Consider the following 21,171-nt stretch of genomic DNA (forward strand, 5'->3'; position numbering starts at 1 on the left):
GATCTTAACGACCATTGTTTGATGCCATTTATAACAACCATAGAAAAGGAATTGCTTACTTTTTTATGACGTCATTTTTATGATTAAATGTAATCATAGTGGGTTAAGAATATAAAGCATGCCACTCTACGATCTTATCAAAACGTATGCGATATATACACCTACCAGTTTCCAGCTTGTCTCTGAGATAATCTGTGAGTCTGAAGACTAGTAGGTGTACACCGTTTGATGAGATGAAGACATTGTGTGAAGTCTGAAATGACATGTGTCCACCAATATCCCACAGGGACAGAAACGTGGCATTGGAACTGTGATGAAGTGAAGCAAATCGAACAGCTGGTGCCTCCTGTACTTTATTATGTGTAGGTTCATTTGATGAAATAATGGGCTTTAGGATATTGTAAATTATCATGTTTAATAGAGCTAACGATTCCATTTCATCGGGCAACGTTTCCATACTGTTTGGTACAGCTGAAGGTTCCATTTTCTCAATCAATGTTCTCATGTTCACATGATCAACAGAATGACCATCAATATGTTTCCATGTTTTGAATTCCCGATCCAAACGGGGTATAAAACAGCCCCTTCAGTAGGTTGGCGCAATTGGAGATTGACATTTTTATTCCTAAGACGAAGGCATATGGTAGTCTTCCCGGCTCCCTCCTTGCCGGTAAAAACTACGCGTATGTGTCGGTATTTTTCTGTTTGTCCATTAAACAGTGACAAATAGTTGTTGAAGTCCCCAGTTTTGTAAATACATAATAAAAGATCCGTATTATCTGTCAGTAATAACCAGATTGTCATTTAACCTTTACAATCCACGAATGCAGTAAACAGAACTAACGTCGCAAATGTTGAATTGACATCGATCGTTTTTTATGTATGTGTTATTTATTCAATATCATAAAATGGTCATATCTTTCCTTTTCAAATTTCGCATTAATCGTATTCCATAAATTATATGTTCCACTGTCAAACTTGAAATATATTGCAAAAATATATAATACTAGTATACTAGAGGATAAAAGAAACGCAAGTTCGGTTTTTCTAGTATAGCTTTTAGACACGTGATTTAAATTCAATTAAATGTCACACTGAGCTAAATCCTTACAATATGAAAATGTTGTTCAGTTAAAAGTTCAGCCGACAGTGACACCACACGATGCTGCATGCTTTCAGCAATTTTCCCAGAAAGCGTGCATTGCATCCGGGGTATCCGTTCTATATAACGTCGCTCAACTCACGCATGCCCTTATTTGGGAGTGGAATACATATCCCTCAAAGAGCATTAAACACCTTGATGGGCCAATGTTAAAGAGAGTAAGAGTAGCGACTAATGCCAAGGCTGTGCACAAACGCTACTGATTTGGACCAGGAAACGATGTAGGGTACCATTGTTTTAACGTCATTCAAGCAAACATCGTCTGTGATAGGACAACACAAATCATCAAAATGTATTCAGTAATGATAAATATTCCACACCATCAACAAACCATGAAAGAATCATGTAAAATAATAACTATCAAACATAAACTTGCGTTTCGTTTTTCCGCTAGTATATTTCAAAACAAGTATTCTAAGACATTTATTGTTGAATATGAATCATATTGACAAGAAGCGTATATAGTTGTATTTATACACCTCGATACGATATACAGGGTTTAAAGGTAATAAATGATAATACTAGATACATGTGTTAAGTTATATGTTGCATGGTGAATTATTGTATCAAAATAATCAATACGTATGCATCTTCATATATGTACCTTGTTAAAGAGGGTTTGAAAAAAGTTTAGGTCGTCAAAATTAAACTTACTGGAAAATATGTATTTTTTCCAAATAGTAAAAGTTATCATCTTTATACATTAATAAGGCAGTTTTACTCGCAAGATAAACCAAAGTTCTTCGAGTATTAAGTCCTAAAAATTCTTAAATTGACCCGAAGTATCACTTATTACCGCAAAAACATACAGTATTTGTATACGATAGGCCTTTTCCATGTACATTTCGGCGTTGATTTCATTACATGTAGGCACAAACACGCGTATAATCATCCTTCAGACACAGATTTCTTCAATAGAAATTGTGCATTTCTGATGCCCTCTTTAATCCTTCTTAACGTAAAACTAGGTCATAATAACATGATTCACCAACGACGTCGTTTACTTAAATACTTTCTCTCTAATGTTAGGTATGTTTCTATAGATATTTTTGCACGAATTATAATTTGTGTCCCGTAAATACAAATAAAATGTTGGAAAATCATGAAAAGAACAATCGTATTACTTACTTTCTGTTTTCAGGTTGATCAGGCGAATATGAATTAGCAATATTATTTTATATAAGAAATTTATTCAAAGATTATTTTGAATATATGTTTTATGTAATGGGGGTTTAAAAAGGGTTTTTATATGTCTAATTAAAACGAACTACGGGTGATGTTATTATAAAGTCGTGATTCATATCTCACATTGACCTAACCTGGTGATTTATATCTCACATTGACCCAACCTCGTGATTATATCTCACATTGACCCTACCTCGTGATTTATATCTCACATTGACCTAACCTCGTGATTGATATCTCACATTGAGCTAACCTCGTGATTTATATCTCACAATGACCTAACTGTGTGATTAATATCTCACATTGACCTAACCTCGTGGTTTATATCTCACATTGACCTAACCTGGTGATTTATATCTCACATTGACCTAACCTCGTGATTTATATCTCACCTTGACCTAACCTGGTGATTTATATCTGACATTGACCTAACCTCGTGATTTATATATCACATTGACCTAACCTGGTGATTTATATCTCACATTGACCTAACCTGGTGATTTATATCTCACATTGACCTAACCTGGTGATTTATATCTCACATTGACCTAACCTGGTGATTTATATCTCACATTGACCTAACATGGTGATTTATATCTCACATTGACCTAACCTGGTGATTTATATCTCACATTGACCTAACCTCGTGATTTATATCTCACATTGACCTAACCTCGTGATTTATATCTCACATTGACCTAACCTGGTGATTCATATCTCACATTGACCTAACCTGGTGATTTATATCTCACATTGACCTAACCTGGTAATTTATATCTCACATTGACCTAACATGGTGATTTATATCTCACATTGACCAAGCATGGTGATTTATATCTCACATTGACCTAACCTGGTGATTTATATCTCACATTGACCTAACCTGGTGATTTATATCTCACATTGACCTAACCTGGTGATTTATATCTCACATTGACCTAACCTGGTGATTTATATCTCACATTGACCTAACCTCGTGGTATATATCTCACATTGACCTAACCTGGTGATTTATATCTCACATTGACCTAACCTGGTGATTTATATCTGACATTGACCTAACCTCGTGATTTATATCTCACATTGACCTAACCTCGTGATTTATATCTCACATTGACCTAACCTGGTGATTTATATCTCACATTGACCTAACATGGTGATTTATATCTCACATTGACCTAACCTGGTGATTTATATCTCACATTGACCTAACCTGGTGATTTATATCTCACATTGACCTAACCTCGTGATTTATATCTCACATTGACCTAACCTCGTGATTCATATCTCACATTGACCTAACCTGGTGATTTATATCTCACATTGACCTAACCTGGTGATTTATATCTCACATTGACCTAACATGGTGATTTATATCTCACATTGACCTAACATGGTGATTTATATCTCACATTGACCTAACCTGGTGATTTATATCTCACATTGACCTAACCTGGTGATTTATATCTCACATTGACCTAACCTGGTGATTTATATCTCACATTGACCTAACCTCGTGATTTATATCTCACATTGACCTAACCTCGTGGTATATATCTCACATTGACCTAACCTGGTGATTTATATCTCACATTGACCTAACATGGTGATTGATATCTCACATTGACCTAACCTGGTGATTTATATCTCACATTGACCTAACCTGGTGATTTATATCTCACATTGACCTAACCTCGTGATATATATCTCACATTGACCTAACCTCGTGATTTATCTCTCACATTGACCTAACCTGGTGATTTATATCTCACATTGACCTAACCTGGTGTGATTTATATCTCACATTGACCTAACCTCGTGGTTTATATCTCACATTGACCTAACCTCGTGATTTATATCTCACATTGACCTAACCTCGTGATTTATATCTCACATTGACCTAACCTGGTGATTTATATCTCACATTGACCTTACCTGGTGATTTATATCTCACATTGACCTAACCTGGTGATTTATATCTCACATTGACTTAACCTCGTGATTTATATCTGACATTGACCTAACCTCGTGGTTTATATCTCACATTGACCTAACCTCGTGGTTTATATCTCACATTGACCTAACATCGTGATTTATATCTCACATTGACCTAACCTCGTGATCTATATCTCACATTGACCTTACCTCGTGATTCATATCTCACATTGACCTAACCTGGTGATTTATATCTCACATTGACCTAACCTCGTGATTTATATCTCACATTGACCTAACCTGGTGATTTATATCTCACTTTGACCTAACCTGGTGATTTATATCTCACATTGACCTAAACTGGTGATTTATATCTCACATTGACTTAACCTCGTGATTATATCTCACATTGACCTAACCTCCTGATTTATATCTCACATTGACCTAACCTCCTGATTTATATCTCACTTTGACCTAACCTGGTGGTTTATATCTCACATTGACCTAACCTCGTGATTTATATCTCATACTGACCTAACCTGGTGATTTATATCTCACATTGACCTAACCTGGTGATTTATATCTCATACTGACCTAACCTCGTGATTATATCTCACATTGACCTAACCTCGTGGTTTATATCTCACATTGACCTAACCTCGTGATTTATATCTCACATTGACCTAACCTGGTGATTTACATCTCACATTGACCTAACCTCTGGTTTATATCTCACATTGACCTAACCTCGTGATTTATATCTCACATTGACCTAACCTTGTGATTTATATCTCACATTGACCTAACCTCCTGATTTATATCTCACATTGACCTAACCTCCTGATTTATATCTCACATTGTGATTGATATCTCACATTGACCTAACCTCGTGGTTTATATCTCACATTGACCTAAACTGGTGATTTATATCTCACATTGACCTAACCTTGTGATTTACATCTCACATTGACCTAACCTGGTGATTTATATCTCACATTGACCTAACCTGGTGATTTATATCTCACATTGACCTAACCTGGTGATTTACATCTCACATTGACCTAACCTGGTGATTTATATCTCATACTGACCTAACCTCGTGATTATATCTCACATTGACCTAACCTCCTGATTTATATCTCACATTGACCTAACCTTGTGATTTATATCTCACATTGACCTAACCTGGTGATTTATATCTCACATTGACTTAACCTCGTGATTATATCTCACATTGACCTAACCTCCTGATTTAAATCTCACATTGACCTAACCTCCTGATTTATATCTCACATTGACCTAACCTTGTGATTTATATCTCACATTGACCTAACCTTGTGATTTATATCTCACATTGATCTAACTTCGTGGTTTATATCACATTGACCTAACCTGGTGATTTATATCTCACATTGACTTAACCTCGTGATTATATCTCACATTGACCTAACCTCGTGGTTTATATCTCACATTGACCTAACCTCGTGATTTATATCTCACATTGACCTAACCTCGTGATATATATCTCACATTGACCAAACTGTGTGATTTACATCTCACATTGACCTAAACTGGTGATTTATATCTCACATTGACCTAACCTCGTGATTTATATCTCACATTGACCTAACCTCGTGGTTTATATCTCACTTTGACTTAACCTCGTGATTTATATCTCACATTGACCTAAACTGGTGATTTATATCTCACATTGACCTAACCTCGTGATTTATATCGCACATTGACCAAACTTTGTGAATATTTCTCACATTGACCAAACTTTATGATTGACAACTCCATATGCCTAAATGAATGACCAAAAGGAAAGCTGTACAAAATTGAAAGAAACTTCATTTTTCACAGTTTATTGTTATAACATGTCATATATAAGATTTAAATGGAAAAATTGGTATATATTATGTACATTTGAAGCCCAGCTTCCTAGTAAATACGGCTACATATCTCTCAAAACAGATTCCTTATATCAAATGAATTCTGTACAATGTTAACACATCAATGATGAAGAAAAAACACACTAAAACAGAAGATCCCCGCGGGTATGGACGATCACCATTTCTTTGAATTTGTCCCTTCTTTCTGTTACTTTCAAATTATCGGTTGTAAATCAGGTACATGTATTGGTATCGTCGTTTAAAAGTCAGAGTATTGATTCCTTAAGTATAAACAGAACACTTAATCTCTGTTTAAGTGAAGAGCGATCCATTCAGTTCCTTCCATTATTTACCGATATACTACAGCTCTCTGTAAAACAAACTTCAAAATTCAATATCCAAGATGGCCGCCTGTCGTCCATCTTGGTTTCTGATCAGTCCCAAAATGTAATATCTATAACTACATTCTAGACCTGATAGGGAAGACAGAAAATTTCAGAAATAGAGCTAAACAGATTTTTAAGGTCAGGTAACGGATGGACAGACAATGGACAAAAGGCAATTTGAAAAGCCTACAATCCCATAATCTTGTTCAAGTTAAAAACAGTGGTTAAATATGCAATGGAAACAATAGTAGGATCAAAATTAAACTTAAAATTCTACAAAAATATTATCATAAATCTATATTATCCAAAAGTTTTTCAAACAAAGTTAATATTTAAGCTGCTATGTAACAATTAAGTATAACAATTTTTCGGAAGTTGAGAATAGAAAGTAGCGTGTTGATTCGGTGTATGATACATACAAGTACACTGTAGTAACAAAACTTGGATTTCAGACATTGATTATAAATAGAATCTTCCCTTATATTTATATATACTTATACAGATACAAAAATAGAAATCTGATGAATGACCATCATACATAATCCTTCTCTATACTACAATTGGACAGAGTTTATTATTGCATATCGCATGGTATATTACTTGTTGCAAGGAAGTTTCTTTCATTTATTTTAAAATATCTGTTTTCTTAATTGGCGATGAAATTGTCATAAAAAAAAAGAAAATTTCTTTTATTTATTTTGAAATATGTGTTTTCTTAATTGGTGATGAAATAGCCATAAAAAAATGGTAGCAAATGTAATGGTAAGATGACAAGATAGTAATGTAAAAATTGCTCGAATAATGGTTTTGAAAAAGTATGAATAAAAACTAGTTTGTCGAAAGCAATTCCTCTTAAGGAGCTCTTCTTACACATACTTAATAAAATATCACAAATAAAATTGAGTACAAACAAGTCTAATAACTTTAATTATAGATCTACTACAATTTTCATATTTTCGTGTACAACCTGTATTTAGTCTTACGAAAGAATTTGACATTTATACTTTAATCTATTTATGTGAATTGGCAGTAAGTAAAGAACAAAAAAAGAAAAATTATTATGAATATTATTACCTAATCATTATATAAAGCTAAAATGACAACTAAGAATAAAAGTAAGATAAAACAGCTTTACATGTCCAGCATGTTATCAGGGAAGGAACCGAGATTACAGAGACAGATATTTAATCATTGCATAGAATTATTCATATACATATTAGTATTGATTTATACTACAACATATATTGGTGATTTTACATGGATATTTGCTTTTCAAACTTCCTGCATGTTTTCTCCCTCATAAAATATAAGAAAATTTAGTTAATTTAATTAATACAGTGTAAAAAACAGTGGAAATCGATCAATAGTTTTCAAGTTTCAATAAAAAAAAAGATTAATTATAATCAATATTAATATTGACATCAATTAATAAAAAAAACCATCGCTGTTCAGAAACCTTCAGTTTCCAGGAACTGAAAACCACTTACATTGCTAATTATTACGACAATGTATCTAGAGAAACTTCAAAACATCAATTCCTAGTACATATCTCATTTATGGAACAGTTAATTTATTAATGGCATTCCTTGTCATGTAAAATGTTTTAAGTACCATATCTTACCTGGTAAACATCCAACCTCTATACATCACCAAGTGAAACCTTTATATAATGTCATTCCAAAAGGCTTACTGCCAACATATCTCTAGATCCCTTTTCTATTTCATTCTTAAATAATTTGAGAATTATAGCATAACGCTTAATATATATTGCTACACCTTTTTAAAATGCCAAAAAAATCTTATAATTGTATCATGAGGTTTTATTGTGAATACAGTGGACCCGCGATAATCCGGACGCCGATAGGCCGGAAAACTCGCAGTCTGGATGGAAATGCACAGGACCAGATTTCCGTAACGTTATTTGTACTCAACAGTCCTGAAATTCGGATTCGGATTCCGGAACCCCATTTTGGGAACGGAACATACTTTTCATTAGTAAATTTCCCGCAATAAACCGTACAATTTTTTCACCACGCGGAGGGGAAAATGTCGGGGCAAGTCACCCGTGTCGAGAGCTGTACAGACTATCGCTTGACACTGTACTGGTATTACACGGAGGCTCCACAACCAAATACTGGCATTATCGAATGGCAGCTTTTTCTCTAAATCACCAATTTAATTCTATACCCTTAAACTCTGGTCATTATGGGCTTATTTCAGAACTATCATAAAAACTTAACTGATCTTAAACAAGTTATCTAACACCTCCCAAAATTACTGCAACTTCAATAAGAATATGAAAGTTCATCAGAATACTGAAAGATCCAGTGCTATTTATTTTACTTCCCGACAGTGTAACTTAGATAAGCCTCATGGTCACTTTAAATACTGTCCAGCTGCCTTCTTCTGGGTCCCTAAGGTCACCAATCACATCTTCATCTCTGGAAATACAAGTAAATACAGGTGTAATATACAGGTGTAATGTACAGGTATATACAGGTGTAATGTATAGGTATATACAGGTGTAATGTACATGTATATACAGGTGTAATGTACAGGTGTAATGTATAGGTATATACAGGTGTAATGTACAGGTATACACAGGTGTAATGTATAGTTATACACAGGTGTAATGTACAGGTACACACAGGTGTAATGTATAGGTTTATAAAGGTGTAATGTACAGGTATATACAGGTGTAATGTATAGGTATACACAGGTGTAATGTACAGGTATACACAGGTGTAATGTACAGGTATACATGCTAGGTACTTCGTAGGGCTGGGATATGAATACATGATTCTTCCTAATTACAGTAATAAAGGGAAAGAGTCGGGAACAATACATACAAAATTGTAAATAATTTTGATGTGTTGATTAAGTGCACTATTAACTTCATCTACACATCAAATTTATTTCTCTGCCAAATTGCTGTTTGGCTGTTTTTTGTGCAATTCGCTGATGACATTATCAATTTCTGATGTTTACACATGTATCTAAGATGTCACAATAAGTTATTGTTGTTCTGATGACAGTCCTATAAGTGAAACATGTAAACAATGCTCTCTATTAAGAAATTGGACTATCAAAAGAACCTATGTGTTGGGCTCATTGTTTTTGGTGACACCTCTTGTATACACCTTCACCCACAGCAGGTTCGTCTAGATTTTTACGATTCACTACCTTTGGTTCGATTTGGTTTGGTTTGATTTGTTTAACGTCCTATCAACAGCTAAGGTCATTTAAGAACGGCCTCCTATGCGTGTGATATGCATGCATGTGGTATAAGTGCGTATGTGTGTTTTGGGAGGCTGCGGTATGTTTGTGTTAAGTCTCCTTGTGATAGGCCGGAACTTTTGTCGATTTATAGTGCTATCTCACTGAAGCATACAGCCGAAGACACCCAGAAGGACACCCCACCCGGTCACATTAAACTGACAACGGGCAAACTATGCTGAGGGCTAAGCAGGAGCAGCGACTACCATTTTTAAAGACTCTGGTATGTCTCGGCCAGGGGACAGAACCCAAAGCCTTCCTCACAGGGGCGAACGCTCAACTGAAGACCAAAAGTGAGGCATTGTCAAGGGAGACATTAGGAAGAAGAAAGTTGTTCAGAAAGAAGAGAAAAGATAAGATCCCAAATTGATTCGCCTCTTACGATCATGCAATGGGGGCAGCAGGTTCAATTCTTACACCCTACCTTCTAGGATGTTGTGTCCCCACCCCTAACCCTCGTATTGACTTCTACATTTAGTTATTAAAGATCAAATCTTATACACCTATCTTAACTTATTCTATGTATGGTGAGCTGGTACTCAAGTGTATATCTTTAATTGATAAACTTATGTCATAATATAATCTAGTTTTTTTTTATTTATTTCTGACCTGACGTACCTGATCTCCTTCCCCTTATGACATATGTGGATATTACTCGCTGACTTGAGAATTTTGTATGCAATCTTTTTCTGTATGTCCTTTGCTGTATCTGCATCTGTCAAACTGAGTCTGAAAATAACACAAAAATGCTGTCAACGTTTTATCTGTTTAAAACAGGGGCAGGGAGTCTGAAATTGGGAAATTCCCGACTGAATCGGGAAAGTTGGCAAGTATGTGTTTTACAAAAGCATCAAAGGGACATAACCCAAAGGAAAATCATTGAAAACAAAATAAATTGACAAAATACAACATTTAGTAAATGATTATATGTCCAAAGTTTACAGAAAAAAAACAACAAACACATAATATATCATCTACCTTGCCCTCAATTTTGGCAGGGATTAAGACTTTGACTAATTCTCCATTTCCCATTCGTTGGCTGAGGACGATATATCTACAGTAAGTCTACAACTACCTACTCTATTAGTATTTACCGTTTGTTGACAGTGGACGATTGATCTACAATAAGTCTATGACTACCTACTCTTTTTTCTGTTGTTTGGCCGAGGATAATAGATCTACAATAAGTCTACGACTACCTACTCTATTTACCGTTTGTTGACAGTGGACGATAGATCTACAATAAGTCTACGACTACCTACTCTATTTCCTGTTGTTTGGCCGAGGACAATAGATCTACAATAAGTCTACGACTACCTACTCTATTTCCTGTTTGTTGACAGTAGACGATAGATCTACAATAAGTCTACGACTACCTACTCTATTTCCTGTTGTTTGGCCGAGGACAATAGATCTACAATAAGTCTACGACTACTTACTCTATTTCCTGTTTGTTGGCAGTAGACGATAGATCTACAATAAGTCTGTCCTCAGCTGATTCCTCCAATAGTTCAGCTTCTGGAAAATAAAATCCGAAGAATTAGAATTGTTTAAAATCTATACAAAATGCATTGTGGAGATGAATTTTTCAAGTAGGTATTATATGGGGTTCTGGAATGCAGAACAACGAAGGGCTGAAATTGATCCTACTGTCCAATGACATTTGATTAGAGCTTTGTATCACAAGGTGGGTAGCAATACAATTTGTATCACGATACAGGGGTCATGATACGATACGTATCGCGTTATATGAGAAGCTGATGACCTGTCAGATATCTGGTATTCCATCATACAGTACTCGTGTTTTGTTTGTAGTAATTCCAGAATATTTGAGTCTTTGCCTATATTTATTACAAAACACATATGTTTTGTCCGTTTTTCCACGAAGTGTTCTTGAATTAAGATAATTTAGATTTGAAAGAACTCCAACGGGCAGCTATATAAGCCGCTGGAATTACTACAAAACGTATGCTAACGTTGGTCAAGGGAGATAACTACACATTTAATTGCGATACAAATCAAGGATAGACAATGCATCAATGCACCACACTACGATACAATACATCGATCCATCAGTGAATTGTTACACCACTACAGTTGACCTATCACATATGACCTGGATAACTAGTTATTTCCCTTACAAAAGAATGGGCGGAGCTCCCCAAATTACATGACATCTATAGTATCACCTAAACAGAACTCATACAAGGAAATAAAAAGTTTTCTGCAAGTTTGGCAAAAACAAATATATATGTTTGTTCACAAACTTTTATTTATACAACCTCTTGAAATTTCATGCAGTGCCTTTTTCACAAACCTCTGATATAAGTCTCACAATGAACGCTTAACTTGTCTTATCCAGATACCTACCGGTATACTGACTATGTTTGTTGACCGGGTTTAATTTCTAAGTATGTTTTGGTAACAAGCTGAGGAGATTTCTAATTTTAGAGGTTTATGAAAGGCATCTTGTGAACCTTCTGATTATTTTTTAGAAGAATTAGAAGAGTCCTGACCATCTTCATGAAAGGCCTGTATATCGTGTACCATACTCCACTTGATGATTGCATGGTTTAAATGAATCCAAAATACACAGCCACTACTAGCTTCCTATAGGATACATTCAGATTTCATGATTTGCAATAGATTTCCATGGACAAACATGGAATTCCATGGACAAACATGGAATTCCATGGAAAAAATGGAATTCTATGGAAAAACATGAATGTTTTCAACTAAGGTCCAGTTGCATTTTCATGTATGATATTTTTCTATACTTCATGGAATTTCATGGAAAAATTGGTCCAAAAACTCCATGGAAGAAGTAAAAATTCCCTCAACATTCCATGGCTTTTCATGGAAATCTCAAGAGACGAGAAGTTCTATATAACTCATAAACTTTTACAAGGTATCTTATTAAATTTCAGAGATAAACTGGGAAAATAAACTTAAATTTATACTTACCCTGGGGTATAAAGTTTACATTGTAGTACACATCATTAGGAATCCTTGTCTCCACTGGCCACGCAAAATCTTTGCCTTCCTGTTTAGATTCTGTGGGAAGGGTCCGTTTTCCATCCATAGCATTCCATCCTCTTCCGTATACGTAAAATAATTTCTTTTGTTTAGCCCGATTGGGGCCTTTCTGCACATACATAAACTTGAAGTCATCTTCCTTTTCACGAGAACCCTCTGTCAAAAATAATCAACACTTGCAAGAAAACTTAGTTAAATTAAACCTATCAGTAATTTTTGTTTATATTATCTAAGAAAAATATATTTGAATGTTTTGCTAAAAAAGATAAAATGACTGAAATGACACTACACATGGGTTATGAATAGGTATAGATTTATAGAAATTTTTCTTAGTTGACCTTCAATAGCAAAACTTTAACCATATGACTATTATCAAACTACACATACGTATAACGACATGACATCATATTCTAGTCGTCTATTTTTATATTTAAAATAGGTATAGCTAAATGTAAAAAGGAATAAAATATTTCTCTAATACAAATTTTCTACCATTTGGAAATGTAATAGAAGAAAAACACAATGACCAGACAGGGACTCAAACCCAAGCCCTCTGAACTCTGGACAGACTCTCTTACCATTTGAGCTACCTGGCCACCATTAGGCGTTCAGCCCTGTCCAGTTCTCTACAGACATAAACAATAAAGTCGAACAGCTTGATTAACAAAAAACATATATAAATATTTACTCTCGCTGAAGTCGTTGAGTCTTGCATGGTAGAAGTAGTGATCTTTGTCGATCCTGTCCGTTCCCTCAAATGGTTTTCCCTTGGTCTTGTGTGGATCTACATTCTCGGATGAATCCTTGTTTCCGTACCTGTAGCGGATGGAACCATGTTCTACATCTACCAAGACTGGAGCATCAATACGTAGACGCTACAAAAAAAATATATTTATATTGCCAATTACAGTATGGTGTACATGCAATGCCTTCAACTGTTTAAAAAGTAGGTGATTGAGATACTTGAAGGAAGAATCAAATTTGAGGCATTTTGCAGTATAAAAGACTTTTGGACTGAGAACTTTGTAAAAGATTTGTACAGATTATTTTACTACTTATACATATATGAAGAACAAGTTTTCATACTGGTCGTTATTGTTGGTATCTGGGTCCCTTTGGAGTGGTGACCAACATATACAGTACTTATACAGTACAGATCTCTCTATTACACTGCTGGTCAGGATGTCTTTAAATGTTTTAGGTTCTGATGTTACGGCCTGTTTTCTTTTGTTTTAGGTATTGATGTGTGATAGTATAATTAAAATATTTTACCCTGTATACCGTGGAAATTGTACTGCAGTACGGTAGTTAATCCGGGGTTTTCTGATGTTATACTTATAATCTAATAGCCTACAAGTTAGCCCTCTAGTTTCTCTGGCCCTGTCACCATGTCTGGTGTAGGGCCAGAGCTCATTACTATATGAAAATGTGGAATTATCCGACACCGTTTGGTGTCCCTAAGAATTTGGTGCAAATACAATAAAATTGGGTGTGACATAACCCCTACCTTACAGTTACATGTATAAATGAGATATTTATTTACCCCAGAACACCCATTTAGTACCATCTAGGTGTTTTATTCCGTCCATATAGACCTTCACTTTACGCTAGTCAAAATTTCGTACAGTTGACCCGCCATTTTTTAAGTGACAGTACGGCTAACCACCCTGAATCGGAACGCATTGGACTGAAAAGATCATATATCATTTATTGTGTTTTTCTTCTTGCATAGTTTAAATTAAGAGAACTAAGCTTATTATTTCCCCAAACCTGTTATATTAACTTCAAAAATTCATTATTTATAAATAATATAAATAAATTTATATATAAGGGGTAAATTAAATATATAAAAATAAATGTTGTATTTTTTTCTTTTCGCTCCATTGCACACTGATTACGGTAATTAGCCGCCCGCGAACTACATAGTTAGCAATATGGCATCGAGTCAAGTATGAAGTTTTGACTAGTGTAAAGCGAAGGTCTATACGGACGGAATAAAACACCTAGATTGTACTAAATGGGTGTTCCGGGGTAAATAAATATCTCATTTATCCATACATGTAAGGTAGGTGTTATGTTAGCCCGAGTTTTCTCTGGCCCTGTCACCATGTCTGGTGTAGGGCCAGAGCGCACTACTATATGAAAACGTGGAATTATCCAACACCATTTGGTGTCGCTAAGAATCTGGTGTAAATACAATAAAATCGGGAGTGACATAACACCTACCATACATATATGGATAAATGAGATATTTATTTACCCCAGAACACCCATTTAGTCCCATCTAGGTGTTTTATTCCGTCTGTATAGACCCTCGCTTTATGCTAGTCAAAATTTCGTACTGTTGACCCGCCATTTTGTAAGTGACAGTACGACTAACCACCCGAATCGGAACGCAATGGTTCGAAAAGACCACATATGATTTATTGTGTTTTTCTTCTTGCATAGTTTAAATTTAGATAACTAAGCTTATTATTCCCCAAAACCTGTTATATTAAATTCAAAAATTCATTATTTATAAATTATAAGGGGTAAAATATATATACAAATAAATGTTGTATTTTTTCGTTTTCGCTCCATCGCGTACTGATTAGGGTAATTAGGCCGACCGCGACCTACATAGTTAGCAATATGGCATCGAGTCAAGTATGAAATTTTGACTAGAGTAAAGCGAGGGTCTATACGGACGGAATAAAACACCTAGATGGGACTAAATGGGTGTTCTGGGGTAAATAAATATCTCATTTATCCATATATGTAAGGTAACGTTAGGTGTTATGTCACTCCCGATTTTATTGTATTTACACCAGATTCTTAGCGACACGATTTAATACGATTTAATACGATAAATAATGGACGCAGGCTGTAAGCCTCTATGTCCATATCAATTGATATTACAATGTTTACAATGTGATATACATCTGGTGTGCAATGAGTTAATTTGTCCTTTTTCATATACATTGTATATACACAAGTTATTTGTTGGTATTATCCCAGTGATTGTCCAGTGCAATTTCAAACTGTTTAACCTCCTCGGCATCTATAACATGTTGTGGCAAATTGTTCCAAACATCTACTACCCTGAAGCTGAAAAAGTTTTTTCTTATGTCTAGGTTACATCGTTTTTTGAATATTTTGTGCGAGTGTCCCCTTGTCCTGCTGGTGGTGTCCATTTGGAACATATTTGTTGTGACTCGCTCGTCATAAATATTCTTCACGATTTTAAAGACGTTGATTAGGTCACCTCTATTCCTTCGGTGTTCTAAGGTTGGCAGTTTCAGTCTCTGCAAGCGTTCCGGGTACGACAAGTTTTTAAAACCAGGTATGAGTTTTGTGGCCCTCCTCTGGACGTTCTCTATCAAATCGATGTCCCTCGTCTTATAGGGACTCCATACGCTTGAGGCGTATTCAAGATGGGGTCTTACTAGTGCCTTAAATAATAGTTTGAACATCTTTTCGTCTAAATATGTGAATGTTCTTCTAATTAGTCCTAGAATACTATTTGCTTTATTCACTCCCAACTGGATATGGGTTCTAAAATTTAAATTTTCATCTACTGTCACTCCAATGTCCTTTTCTGATGTTATACTTTCTAGTTCTAATTTTTCACCCGTTGTTCCTGACATGTAATATAATCTTTTCTCTTTGGAGTTAATTGAGAGCACTTTGCATTTGTTTGGGTGGAATTTTAGTAGCCATTTTGCAGACCATTGTTCAAGTTTGCTGAGATCATTTTGCAGAATGTCTTTATCGTTATTATTTCTGATTTCTCGGTATAGTTTTGTATCATCCGCAAAAAGTGGGGAATTTGATTTGGGAATTCCAGGTAAATCATTAATATATATTACAAACAAGATTGGTCCAAGCACGCTTCCTTGGGGTATACCGCTTACTACGGGGTACGTTTTTGAGGATTCTCCATTTACTAGTACTCTTTGACATCTGTTGCTGAGGAAGTCTTTTATCCAGTTAGTGACCTGATCACTAATTCCGTATCCTTTAATTTTCTCGAGTAATCGACGATGTGGGACTTTGTCGAAGGCTTTCATGAAGTCCATGTATACAACATCCAGCTGACCGCCATTATCAATTATTTCTGTCCATTCTTCCAAAACCATTAGTAGTTGAAGTTGTGTAGATCTCCCGGAGACAAAGCCAAATTGTTTATTGCTGAGTAGATTATTTATGTTCATATGATTGACTATGCTATCCCTTACTAATTTTTCCAATGTTTTTCCTACTATGCTGGTTAAACTGACTGGTCTGTAGTTCCCTGCCTCTGATTTTGAGCCCTTTTTGAAAATAGCAGTAATGTTTGCCTCTTTCCAAGCTTCTGGTAATTTACCGTCCTGTAGTGATTTGTTAAATATTTCTGACAGAGGTTTACTGATATGTTTTCGTAGTTCTTTCAGTATTTTAGGGTGCATCATGTCTGGTCCTTGAGATTTATTTTCATTTAGATCCGACAGCAGTTTTTCAACCTTTTGCTGAGTGCATATGATATCCTCAAACGGGTGAACTATGTTGCTTTTGTTGAATTCTGGTAGGTCTCCTAGGGGTTCTTGGGTAAAAACACTGCTGAAGAACTTGGCGAGAACTTCGGCTTTGTCCTTATCTCTCACTGCAATTTTTGTATCATCTCCGTTCAGACCCTTAAGGTCCGAAATTCCAGTTTTGACCTTTCTTTTGGAGTTGACATATTTCCAAAATTTCTTAGGTTGTTCCTTAATATCCTCGGCAATTTTTTTCTCAAGTTCTCTTTTGGATTTTCTGACTTCCCATTTCAGCTGGTTTCTGATTTTCGCATATTCCTTATATTTTTCTTCAGATTTGGTTTCCATGTAGCGCTGCCATGCTCTGTGTTTTTTGTTAATCTTTTTCAGAATAGACTCTTTTAGTGGCATGTGATCCTTTTTGTTTCCCTGGTGGCTGTTAAATTTGTGTTTTGGGATATATTGATTTGAAAGTTTTGTTATAAAATCGGTAAATTTACTGTACAATTCTGCTATATTTCCGTGCATGATTCCTGTCCAGTCATCTGGCATTTCTCCTCTCATACCATTGTAATCCCCCTTACTGTACTTCAAGCGTGGTGTTTCATTTACTGATTGTAGTGTTTTGCAGAAAAAATCGAATATAAGTACCAGATGATCGCTACTTCCAATAGGACTTTCATAAGAGATATCTTTTATCATTTCATCCTCATTTGTTATAATAAGATCCAGGATGCTGGGTTCGTTTCCTTTTCTGTCCCTTGTATGTTCTCTTACATGTTGGTACAAGTAGTTGTCTCTTAGGCATTCAATAAAGTTTTCTCCTTCCCTATCATTGTTGGATGACCAAGTATTCCAGTTAATTTTTGGCATGTTAATATCTCCTATTAGTAACAAATGACTATATGCTGGGTTAGATGACACTGTTGCGATTATATTGTTTAGCTCCTCCACGTTTTCTGCACTTGAATTAGGGCTTTTATATAGGCATCCTATAAGTAAGCAATTCTTATCTGACAAATTGATTTTCACCCATACGCTTTCCTTGAATACATTTCCTATATTTACTTCTACACCTTTAAATCCTTCCTTTACGTATATACCAACTCCCCTATGACAATTTTTGTTGTTATCATTCATAAATAGATCGTAACCATTGATGAGAAATTCAGACTTCTGAGGTAGATATCTGGCATTTTTCGGGTATATTTCTGTAATTCCAATTATATCAGCTTCTTTGCCTGTTAATCTAAATTTTAATTCATGTAATTTGTTTGGTAAACTGTCGGCATTTGTGTAAAAACATTGCAGACGATCCTGAGAGTTTCGGTGGTTTTTTGTCCTGTCTGGATCTAATTTTCTTTCTTTGTTTGCCGTACGATTTTTCTGTTCCAGGGTGGGCCCCTTACACGGAAGACATATTTCCCCGACTGCGATTGTTCCTGACTCATTCGCTTTGCCTCCTCTCTAAGTGATGCCTCTTTTTCCCTTTCATTTTTCGTGAGGTCGTTGCTTATCTTAGTTGATTTATACTTGTCATGCTTTTGCAGTTCACTTATGTTTCTGAAGAAACATTTTTTGTGATCTGTTGTTCCGAATGAGACTAGTATCGGCCTTATACCTGCTGGTTCTGTTGACTCTGTTGACTCCTCCTTTGGCTTCTTAAATTTTCCCAATCGTGCCACTTTTGTAATGCCATCAAGTAATTCCTTGGTTAGCTTGCATGCGGACAACATGTCCTGTATAATTTTGTCATCTTCTTTTTTCCTCTCACTTCCATCATTGTTAGTTTGTTCTTTTACTCCAAAGACTAGAATGTTATTTTCCCTCTTCTTTCTGTCCTCTAGTTCCGTGAGAACTTCCTGCGTGTTGGATGTTGCCTTTTGCTGTGTTGTTGTTGATTCCTGTGGTGTATCTCCTTTTGTTCCTGAAGCCAGCTCCTCTTTTATAATGTCCCTGACTTTTCGCTCGTCACATTTATTTTTCAGAGCTTCCTCGATTGTTGTGATCCTCTCTTCAAACTCGTTCATTATTTCCTTGCATTTCTGCTCTATCATCTTATCATTGTTGATATTTTTCTCAATGTGTACGCGGCATGGAGCGCAGAACCACATTGCATTCGACTTTGACAACACGGTGTACTCATTATCTCCCTTATCCAGGCATTTAGTACAGAAGCGGCCTTCGCAGCGCTGGCATTCCAGCAGTTTTGAGTCCTGATCCTCATATAGGTTATTGCAAATGTTGCATGTCCATGGCTCATCTGTCCATGGAGTGGTAAATGATCCTCCCGTTGATTTAGACTTGTCTTTGGCTCCCTTGGATGTTGACACCCGGTTACTCTTCCGCACGCCGTTGTCAGCGTCTGGTTTGTTTACTACCTGTCCTGTGGGCATAATTGCAAATTTAGAGGTTTCTGGCCTCGGATCGCGAATATATTTCGTATGGAGGTGAAAAAGGTTTATATTAACCTAATCCACCACAATTATCTATTCACTGGTGCCCTCGGATAACTTTAAACATGAAAAAATATCCCCGACACCAAACAGTGTCGGATAATTCCACGTTTTCATATAGTAGTGCGCTCTGGCCCTACACCAGACATGGTGACAGGGCCAGAGAAAACTCGGGCTAATTATAATAGCCTAATAGCCTATATGTATAGACATTTAAAAAAATTGTATGGTCCGTGTCGACCAGATTTGCCGGTGCTAACCTTTTGGAGTAATCCTATATCATAACAGGCCGCTGGTCGGCGGATTTATTATCTGACGTTAATGTGCTGATAGTTAAACAGCGCCTATTATGATTGTATCGCCTGTCAACCTCTACAACATATTGTTGAGGAAGCAGTGCTCAGAGTCTCGTTGAACTCAATTTGTACCCTAAATTTATTGTTACCTTCCTTTCTCTCTTCCCTAAAGCATCGGAATAGATCATCCGAGGGTTGGCTGGAACTCCGACGGCTTCGTTACTCGCTCCAGAACCCATAGTATGCCTATCTAGTTTCTTTTCTATCTGGACACCAGAAAATGGCGTCTGTAGTTACCTTGAGCGGAAGTGCATAACCAAAGGGGAAATACTCAGAGAGCTACATTTGAAGAGTTACTTCCCTTGTTGAGGCAAGATTCTTAGGCTTCTTACGTGCCAAAAATTTAAACTTTTTGTCATTTTTCCTCTTCGTTTCATACAATGTCATATGTTTTCTTGGATTTTTTTGATTTTATTTTTCAACCAATATCTAACAAAAAATATCTTTAAAAAAAGAAAAACGGCATAGTTTAAATGCTGGTGTTTATAATATAAAACTGCTGCATGGTGAAATAAATGAACGAACCAGATTCTAATGTGTTTCAGCACAGATAACCAAATGATATCAGTTTGAATCATTTTGGTGATAATACCATGCGCGTACCAAAGTTATTTTGTATGTGTATGCAGAGAAATGAAATGAGGGGTGAATGAGTTAAGTTAAGTGTTTGGACAATTTATGTCCGTCATTTAACGATGTCCGAATAGTTACGTTGTCCTGTTTTCTTGAAACGACGAACCTTGTACAACATTTAGAATGATAATTTGTGTTGACTTTACCTTATTTTGCACGCTTGGAACAGGTTTACATAATGTCCGAATGTGTTCAATAACCATACGTACATAACAATATTTCATTGGGCAAAGCAATACCTTTCCTGTGGGAAGGGCTGTAAAAGAAAGAAATCAAGACCAAAAACCTGAGATCAGCCTTGTATTTAAGTCGCGTTACCGTAACACGACGTTTTGGTTAATTTCATTGAAGATCAGACAAA

General features: G+C 35.8%; 1 protein-coding gene across 1 annotated transcript; it reads right to left on the reverse strand.

Annotated features, from left to right (window-relative positions):
• Nucleotides 1-7,610: 7,610 nt before the first annotated feature.
• LOC117326256 lies at nt 7,611-20,438 on the reverse strand. The gene is made up of 6 exons (XM_033882934.1): nt 20,267-20,438; nt 13,561-13,747; nt 12,801-13,028; nt 11,276-11,354; nt 10,455-10,565; nt 7,611-9,001 (listed from the first exon to the last, which is right to left on the reverse strand). The coding sequence occupies exons 1-6, from the start codon at nt 20,354-20,356 to the stop codon at nt 8,920-8,922; spliced, it is 777 nt and encodes a 258-aa protein (XP_033738825.1). The 5' UTR covers nt 20,357-20,438; the 3' UTR covers nt 7,611-8,919.
• Nucleotides 20,439-21,171: the final 733 nt, after the last annotated feature.

The sequence above is a fragment of the Pecten maximus genome, chromosome 4 (genome assembly GCF_902652985.1).
Source record: "Pecten maximus chromosome 4, xPecMax1.1, whole genome shotgun sequence".
Classification (NCBI taxonomy): Eukaryota; Metazoa; Mollusca; class Bivalvia; order Pectinida; family Pectinidae; genus Pecten; species Pecten maximus.

Bases quoted from the DNA above. Each gene is read 5' to 3' on its own strand.
- LOC117326256 (XM_033882934.1), bottom strand. From the start codon at position 20,356: ATGGGTTCTGGAGCGAGTAACGAAGCCGTCGGAGTTCCAGCCAACCCT. The intron at 11,355-12,800 runs GTAAGTATAAAT...TTTATTTTCCAG, and splicing joins TGTAAACTTTATACCCCAGG to AAGCTGAACTATTGGAGGAA. The intron at 9,002-10,454 runs GTACGTCAGGTC...TTGTATTTCCAG, and splicing joins CATAAGGGGAAGGAGATCAG to AGATGAAGATGTGATTGGTG.